General features: G+C 37.9%; 1 protein-coding gene across 1 annotated transcript; it reads right to left on the reverse strand.

Moving 5' to 3' along the window:
- Positions 1–1,037: 1,037 nt before the first annotated feature.
- On the reverse strand, positions 1,038–9,367 carry LOC117695499 (probasin-like). Its single transcript, XM_034486392.1, has 6 exons — positions 9,284–9,367; positions 7,377–7,516; positions 5,346–5,413; positions 3,262–3,372; positions 1,675–1,776; positions 1,038–1,069 (listed from the first exon to the last, which is right to left on the reverse strand). Exons 1-6 carry the CDS (start codon positions 9,365–9,367, stop codon positions 1,038–1,040), a joined length of 537 nt encoding a protein of 178 aa, XP_034342283.1.
- Between the last annotated feature and the right edge of the window lie 517 nt (positions 9,368–9,884).

Below are 9,884 nucleotides of genomic sequence, written 5' to 3' on the forward strand. Positions count from 1 at the left end.
ATCTACCTTTGCATCCCAAGTGTTGGGATTAAGGGTGTGCTTCCAAGTCTGGCTTCTGCTCAACTTTTTAGAGTGGGGAGTGGTTCACACAGAACTTTGTAGCTGGTCAAAGGGCTGAGGGCAAGTGACTGTGGATGCTCAGTCATCAGTGGGGAGTAGAGCCAAAAAATTCTGTTTTTTGAACATGAAAGACCTGTTAAATCATGAACTTACAGAAACTGTGGTGGTCTGCACAAGACTCTGGCCAGATCAAATTAGTTAACATTCTAGAATGGAGCAGAGGGGGACTCAGGACAATCCACCACTAACCAAAGAGCTATTGCCAGTTGATAGTTTCTGGGAGAGGGAGGGTCTGTATTTTTCTTTTTTCCTCTTTCTGCCTTTCTGTCTGCCTCTGTCTGTGTGTCTGTCTGTGTGTCTGTGTGTCTGTGTGTCTGTCTGTCTGTGTCTCTCTGTCTCTTTTCCCCTCCCTCCCTCCCTCCCTCCCTCCCTCCCTCCCTCCCTCCCTCCCTCCTCCTCCTTCTTTCTTTCCTTCCTTCCTTCCTTCCTTCCTTTCTTCCTTCCTTTTCTGTCTTTAAATTTTTTTGGTTTTATGAGACAGGGTTTCTCTGTGTAGCCCTTGTTGCCCTGGAACTCATTCTATAGACTAGGCTAATCTAGAACCCAGAGATACACTTGCTTCTGCCTCTTGAGTGCTGGGATTAAATGCATGTGCCACCAGCTCCCTGCAGTCCATTTTTTCCTATGGATTGCATATTTTCCTATCACACTGCTCATATCTCCAGGAATTGACACACCCTATTCAGAGATAGCACCATTTAGACTCATTGAGAAAATGATGATGATGATGATAAATTTAAAAAAACATTAAGTATAGAGGGAGATGTGTTTCTGGGTCTCTGGGATGAGGTGTGTGGGAGTAGGTAAGATCAAGATACATTATATACATATATGAAAAAGTTAAATAACAAATAAAATATTACTTTAAAAATTGAATTAAAATAAAATGTCAAGATATAAAATGAACGTGCTTCGACTCACTTAATCTTGATCTTGCTTGGACAGTTGTCTAAAGGAGAGTAAACATGGAAAAATAATATTATTTTTAATATAATAATATTTTAAAATGATTTATTAATTTAAAACAACACTATTATTTTAAAGTAATACCGTACCTCAACATAATATTAATAATAACATTACTGCATACAAACAGTTTTTGTAAAAATGCAGATAAAAAGCTAAGTTTTAAATAGAGTATCTGAACAAAGGATCCTGGGAACTGAGTTTCACTTCAGGTAGATTTTGTGTGTGCGTATCTATCTGCATGGTTCATTGTATGTCCATAGTCACGTGAATGACATGGGTACTCCCATGCATGCATAGGCAAGAGGCTGACATTTTAACATCTTCTTTATTCATTCTATACATTGTTAGTTTTGAGACACTATCATTCAGATAGATCTACTACTAGAAAGCTCCTCTTGTCCCCTTCCCTTCCCAGCTCTGTTATTCTTGGCTTTCTAAATGGGTGCTGGGATCCAAACTTGGGACCTCATGCTTATGTGCACTTTCCCCACTGAGCCATCTTCCCAATACCCTCTATAATAAAAAATACATATTTATTATAAAAATGCAAAAGTAAGAAATTACACACACAGGTTGCTACTATACCTGTGTCCATGACACGCAGTACTTTCTCATCCTCAATGCCTATTGATTCCACTAAGTTCATGTACTCCGTCATCTCTTCCTTAGTCAGTTGTTTGCCTTTTCCTGCGTTTCATGGTGTATAGGGAAGATGTCACAACATTAGTACTCAGCACACTAATAAAATATTCTCTATTGCTTAGTCTCCTAAAAAGTGCCAAAGCACAACATCTGCCTCCTTTTTTCAATAGTTTGACAGTGCAAAATTGCATCATTTTCCTAAGATATCAAAGCAGTGAGTGAACCCCAGGATGTAATATACTATCTCTCATGTTTTGTAACATTGACAATTTTATCAATATCTCATTTTTTTGCTCAATATTCTGACAAAATGCTTTGACAAAAACAATTTATGGTAGAAAAAGGTATATTTTCCCAATTATAGCACATTTAATTGAGGAAATTCCAGTGGGAGAAGTTTAGGGGCAGAGACACCATGTGCATAGTGAGGAACAGAGATCAAAGAATGCATACATATGTATGCTTGCATTTAACCAACTTTCCCAGTCTGATACAGGTTAGGATGATCTGCCCAGCAAATGGTACTGAAAACAGCGGGCAGAGTCCTCCCTTTGTAATCATCATTCAGTATATTCCCAGAGACAAGCACACAAGCCAGTCTCATGAGAGAAATTCCTCGCTAAGAACTTTGTCAAAGGATTCTGTGTTGTGTCTGTCAGTGATTGAAGCTTCCAGCATATCCTCTTGCTGCAGAATGGTGCCACCCACGTTGGGTGGAGACTTCTTACGCTAATTATCATTAGAGACATGTCAAGGGTAGTCCTGCTTACACTGAAGGCCTAAAATCAGCCATAGACCTAAAATCAGCAATAGGCCTGACATACATGCCTGCTAACACAAAGTCTTGGGTCTCTGTGGAAAAACACTGAAACAGATAGCTCTAAGATACTGTAAACAGGCAGCTTTGGTGGAAATTTACCAGCCTGGATAGGAACAAGTAGGCATTGGTCTTGTGGATAGTCATAGACCTTGGGTAGCCTTGATGGATAGTACCAACTTAAATAAGGACAAGTGAATCATAGGTGGAGTCATAGTGACCTGTCCCCTGAACCTTTACCTAGCTGACACTCTGTTCTGGAAGATATCTGTACTCCCCCTGAACACCTATGCTCCTGTATCATCCCCTTCCCCACATCCTGCCTTTTTGTGTATATAACCATTGTGTGAAAAAGTAAAAACTACGGTTTGATCAACCTATAGACAAGCCACGTTTCTTTGTGTTCACCTGTGTCCCCCATCCTCTCTTTCAGGTGACCTCCCCGGACCCCTGTTTAATGCCCTGCTGGACAGGGCAGAGACACACCCACAGGTCAGTCTGCTATGGGAAATTCCCTACTGAGACCCTTCCCAGGGCATTCTGGTTGTGTCAAGTTGATCTTCAAAGCTAACCATTACAGCTTCAGTGATTTATCAACATGACAAACAGAATCAGATGCACAAATACACTGCGACCTTTGGGTACAGAGATATACATGCATTCATGTCCTTGAACCACATACTCAGATGACTAATTTCATGTGTGACACTCACCCAAAACTCCAGCCACTCGTGTGACCTCATTTTTTTTGTTCGTGTTAAAATAATGAAACAGCAATATCTTCTCATTCACTGTCTTTAACACTAATGCGTTGTTCCCTTCATCTGCAATAGATAAGAAATTTGTATAAATACATATAAAGTCAACAAAATGGTTGTTCGGGTTCATTCTAACGTCAGTTATGGATGTGTATATGGAGTATATAATTTCTGACCCACAATATTCTGGTCTATGAGTTGAAACTAGTCAAGACAAACAGGGAATTATAAATCAAGTTTAAAATTTTGTTGTAAGATATAAAATATACCTAATATCCCATACTTACCTACAAATATGTAGAATCTATATTGATTTGGAATAATGATGGTCCTGATACCAAGATGTCTGAGTTCATAGAAGGTAGCATAGTGCAATCCTCTTACTTGGTGATAATAGCTGTATATGCATACACACATATGTATATACATTTTATTGATCCTATTAAATTTAATGCTGGAATTGTTTACACATACATATATTGAGAAAAGATGTAATATATATATATTATATGCGTGTACATATATAGGCATTTTCATGGATCCTATTACATTTTATGGTGGAATTATCTACACATATATACACATATTGAGGAAAGCTCTCTGATTATATATATATATATATATATATATATATATATACACATTTTCATGGATCTGATCTACATTTAGTGGTGCAATTGCTAACTTTACCAATTTTACCTCAGAGACATGACAGAAAAAAAGAAAGGGTGCCACATATAGATTTTCTCTAAACCAGAACATTCTGTCTTGGTAGCTCATGAGATTTGAGAAGTAAAAATCCCACAAGTCTCAGGATGATTTTGAGAATAACAACTTTCAGTAGGTCACTCACTCCACAGTGTTATGGGAAAGAGTGAACAAGCCCTGTGGAAGAGACTCTGACTAGTTTAGCTGTCTGTAAGCCTTGTTAAAGCTCTAAGAATAAAGCTTTCAGGAGTGTCAGCCAAGCTGGGTTGGGCTCTTCAGAAATGCAGCCATATTTACACATGCTTTTGTAAGTTACTCCAATACACTCACTGGTTCACTAACAAGAATTCTTAAAGAGAGGAAGGGGCTGACCTAAGACCCTCCACATTGATATGATGACTGTTCCTTTTCATGTCAGTGTTAACTCATTTTCTTTTTGAGTCTGGTCTCACTATGTATCCTTGGCTGACTTGAAACTTGCTGTGTAGACCAGGCTGGCCACAAACTAAATTACATAACACACAAGGTGGAGTATGGGGTTCTTTGGAGGGATATTTGCTTGTGAGTTGATTCTGCTCCTCTATTTAGGTACAATAAACTCATCTATAAATCAAGCTAGAATCCATGACATGTTTAGTCTATTAGTTTAATGTATTGGGTTAAACAGACACTTTATGGTGGAATAGAAGATAATGAAAGTGTCTTTAACACTTGTTTCATGACAAATTAAACTGATACCTCAATTATTTATAAATGGATTTCAGTGTGTTTTAGGTTATATGCCTCGCCTGTCACAATTAAAGAGATAAGATCATTCATGATGCTTAAATTTATATATTGTAAATAATTTTCTCCCCAATAAAATTATAAAATTTAGATCATTCATCATCACATATACAAGACTCATGTTTCAGAATTTCTGGAAGTCATTTTAATAGTTGATAAAATCTTAGTTCCTATTTTGCATCAAGTTATTTTTTGAAGTGCTCAAGTCATCTTTTAATTTCTTTAACCATTCTCAGATCCTTGTCTGTGATTTACTTTACACTTAAAGCTAAACAAGGGAAGTGTGATTGGTACAAACATACACCATGTAGATAAAAACGTTTTTAAATTCATTAAAAACTAAACAAACAAACCACATCTCTTACTAGCTCCAAAATGACTAAGAAGAAAATGAAAGAGGCTTTCTTCAAGATTGCATCTGTAATTTGTAGAGACAAATGCACTGGAATGTAGATATCAGATATGCAAAATTCAACTATGACCATGAATTTTGAGAAAAGAAAAACAATTAAGGTCATGCATTCACCCCAGTATTGTCTACTCACATTCTGCAAAGTAAACTTCTTGTTCTTTCCTTCCTGTGACTTTGTACTCTTGGCACTTGGCCCCTTTCCTGAAAAACAAATGTATGCATGTTGTTGTGTTGTATATTACTCCAGAGTCCTGATTCCTCATAAATGACAGGACAGTTTATTGCAAACCACATTTTCCTCTGTAGATCTGTCATAAGAACATGTTGTTGTAGGACATCTTTCCTAAATATAATTAATACATTCTTAAATGTCATCAATCACCCTGTTAGGTGTTTGCAGGCATCTCTGTTAGGGCAGAATTAGCTCTTCTGTGTGATACCTGTTGCCTATCCTGACCTATGACCAATAAATGTCCTTGAACCCCTGATCTTCTTGCTTCTACTCACCAAGTGCTTGAATGATGGGAATGTAGCACTGCAACTTTATGCTGAGGATGGAACCCTGGGCTCTGTGGTTCATGCTATAAAATCACTTTCTCAACACAGCTGTATCCCAAGCACCCAATAATGACTATTGATAAATGAAAAAAAAAAACCCAAAGTATTGAGAAAAATTCTACCCCAATCTGAGATGAGAAATGTCTGTAGAAATTGGGTTTAAAGCGTGCAAGGCCTCCTGGTGCAGAGCACATCTCAGTGCCCTACATACACTATAGTCTAGCCTCCATATTTACATTGGAACCATGTATTCATTTTTTGCCTCTCTCATAAATGTCACCAATATTATAGATTCTGTAACAGCAATTGCTTTGTGCATTTAAATGGATTCAAATTCGGCCTACAAATTTATTCTGAGAAGATTTAAGTTGTGATGTATATCGACAGATCAGGAGATTCATAGAGTCGTAGGCATGGTCATATATTCAGATCTGTATTCAACTCATCAGAGATCTATGTGACTAATAGTGACAGTCTCAGCTTAGATTTGTCTTTATGGCTCTAAAAACAAGGAGTAACTGGGCTGCAGAGATGACTCAGCCATTAAAGGCACACATCCAAAAACAAGCAAAAAAGATGGAAATAACTGTTTAGATCAGGGATGTGGTTACATAAAGCCCATTGAAAGCCTTGGGGTCTATTCTCTGCATGTAAAAAAGAAAATCACTCTTGTCTGGAATGGCGATCCCTCCAGCACTGTTCCTTTTGCTCAGGATTGTTTTAGCTACCATAAGATTTTTTTCTGGCTCCATATGAATTTTAGGATATTTTGCAGTCTTCCCTGAAGAAAAGTCTTTCCTATCAATTGGTTTTTGAATATCAAATGGTTTCTGTAAAAATCATATCTATACAAGTAACATTATATAGAATGAACAGGTTGTATGTTTAAGAACACACACACACACACAAACAAACAAACAATAAAAAAAAGAAGCCTAGGATTTGAAAGAAACCAAGTAAGGAGGGTAGGAGGGTACATGGGAAGGATCAGAGGGAGAAAATGGAAGGGAGAAACGAGGTAATGATTTAGTTTAAAAAATGTATTTAAAAATAAAAATTTTATCTCTTCATAATGCTAGAGTATACACCTATTTGATTTTAAACTATTGCTCTTTTATTTATTGTATACTAAGCCAAAGTAAAATAATAAATATCAAGAGATGGGTGGATATTATATATAGGTGATAGATACATAGATAATAGATTTAAAAGTATATAGAAGATAAACATACACAAATGTAGGTAGTTAAATAATAGATAATTAGCTAGATGGAAGATAGATATATACATAGGTATGTAGGTAGACAGATAACATGATAGAGAGAAGATATATTAATAGATAAATAATAGATGGATATATGCATGTATACATACATAGTTGGGTAGCTATGTATATATAGTAAATATCGACAATAAATAAATTAACTCATTCTAAATTAAAAGTACAGTTATCATATGTTGTTTTCAGGACCATACAGAGCAAAATGATATAAGAATCCTCACTTAGTGCTGTGTGTGTTCACAGACATGAATGTTGACTGAAAACATTTCATTTCTCTACCCACAGATCATCACATGGATTGTTCTGTCTCTAAATATATCTTACTTAATAAAAAAATAGAGGTAGATTTGGTTGCAGTTTCTCCCACACAAAATGAGACGGAAGTAGGTCCTCAATGGAGAGCCTTCTTTTATCTTGTCCTCAGTACTGGCAGCTAAGTAAATTGTTCGCCATTTCCCTTCAAGCTGGAAAAAAAAGCAGCTATGGAAACAAGGCAGGTAAAAGTAGGGGATAGTTTAGTAACCCGGGATTCCAAACCCACTTGGATGGGGTAATTTACAACCTGATTATGTAATAAGGCATATGTAATAAGGCAGCCTAGCGTCTTTTATGTTCATGCATACTCTACACAATGAACCCAATAATGATTTTAGACCCCTCCCCAAGCCAACTGCATCAGGCTACTCACATACCCCTTTCTTAACAATGATGTAGAGTTCCCCATATAACAACCTCTTCTTCCTCTTCCCCACCTGCATCAGAGTACTCACACACTGATTTGTGAACAAGGCTGTAGAGTACACAAAAGAACCCCTCATAGTCCCCAATCCTGCATCTGTCTAGTCATATACCGGTCTCTGAAGAATGATGTAGGACTTTCCACACCCCTAACTATGATCAAGTCCAGACAGTTTCCATTCAATTATATACTCAATGTATCCTGGTATGGAGAGTAGAAGCTCTAATCTGGCCTGAACTGGTTTGGGGTGTATGCATAGTAAGACAAAACCATGTTATTCAGATGATCTTACCCTACCTATTATGGCTTTGTGTAATTTGGCATATGTATGATTAAAATCAGATGCATTATGAGAAGGGACATACATATAGTTAGAGAAATAAAAGTTTTAATCTGTCAATCAAAATAAATCTGGCCCCTTAGTAACCAGCTTATTGGTCTCCTTGGTACCCCTGATAGAGACATACATAATATCTTGGGGACCTTGAGTCCAGTCAGTCAAGTGGGCAGCTGTCCATCCTTGGCAGTATGTCTGTCTGTAATCTGTACTCTAGCTTTGTCTTGAATTAAGTCATCTTGTTTTTCCTGAGATCTTTTTGAATCCTTACTTTTAATATTTTAGATAACAGGCAAAAGTAGACAATAGTCACTGCAAGCATAATATTAGTACAATTCACCCATTTACATTACTTCATCATATTCATTGTAATGGCTTCAATTTCTTCATAGGGTGAGGCACATGAGTGGAAACATAGGAAGCAATGTAAGTGTTTGGATTTGCTGGGAAAGCTGGACACACCCTTGGTGCCAGACTGATGGATGTTCTCTCTATGTCTCTCTCCAGGTCTCTCTGTGTGTCTGCCTCTCTGGTCTCTCAGTCTCTATCTCTCAGAAAACCACTCCTTATACTATTCTCTCTCCTTGCCATTCTCCACTCTGAGATGTAGAGAATACGTCCAGAACATTCTTCCCCACTCCTATTTCTCTCTGTCACACAAAGATACACAGAAAACCTATCTTCAGAAGCATTATTCTGCATGTATCTCTGTCTTTGTCTCTTGCCCTCTCTTTGTGACTCTATCTCAGAAACCCACCTTTTAGACCACCTTCTCTTTCTCTGTCTCTCTCCACTCCTCATGTAGAGAATACCAACAGGGTAATTATCCATCCCTAGCAAAATTCTCCAGAAACTGTCTCATTTCTCTCTGTCTCTATCTCTTGGTATCTGTCCCTTTTTCTCTCTCAGAAAAGCATTTATGAGACCCAACTACTCTCCTCCCAACACATTTGTCACTCCCCATTACCAGACTTAGCAAACACTAACTTCCAGAACATTCTTTCCCCTTTTAAGGTATTTCTGCCTCTGCTTCTCTGTCTCTTGCTGCCCACCCCCACCTGCAAAAATCCCCCTCCCAAGCCTCTCTCTGTCTCTCTGTTTGTATCTGCCCAGCATGCCCCCCACATACAGCCCCCTTCCTTGAAGGCCTGCTACCTTCTGTTTGAGTCTCTTCTCCATCATCACACTGGAGACGCCTAACACATCCAGTGTGAGCAGGAGGATGATGACCCTCATCATGTGTGAGCAACTGTGTCTGCTCTGTAGGTATCTGGACCTCACTGACAAGGTGCAGAATAACTCCCTGCTTTTTATAGCTGCCTTTCAGGATGGTTGGCATGAGCAGTGTCCTGCATCCCAGTTGGCAGTTGTGCACTGACGTTGACATTGTGTCATTTAGTATACAAATAGGTTCCTGGAGAACTCTACTAGGAATGGAAAATTGACTTTTATTGTCAATTCCAATGCCCAATGCCTGTCCCATGTTTCAAGCATATTTTTATTCATTGGTTTTATGTTCCCATTAAGAAAAAGGAAGACTAAGAACAAGATGCTATCATATAATCTTAACTGGAATGGTAGATGTTTAAACCTAATGTCTATTATCCATTCCTCCAATCAGATAGATGTTGGTGGAAGGATATCAAGTCTGGCCATCTTCAATCAAGTTTTCAACACTCTTGAACCTGAACCATGGATTCATTAGCAATACTGGGGAGGTTAAATGCACTTGTGAGCAATGCTTTAACATCGACAC

Source organism: Arvicanthis niloticus, chromosome X, assembly GCF_011762505.2.
Source record: "Arvicanthis niloticus isolate mArvNil1 chromosome X, mArvNil1.pat.X, whole genome shotgun sequence".
NCBI classification, from domain to species: Eukaryota; Metazoa; Chordata; class Mammalia; order Rodentia; family Muridae; genus Arvicanthis; species Arvicanthis niloticus.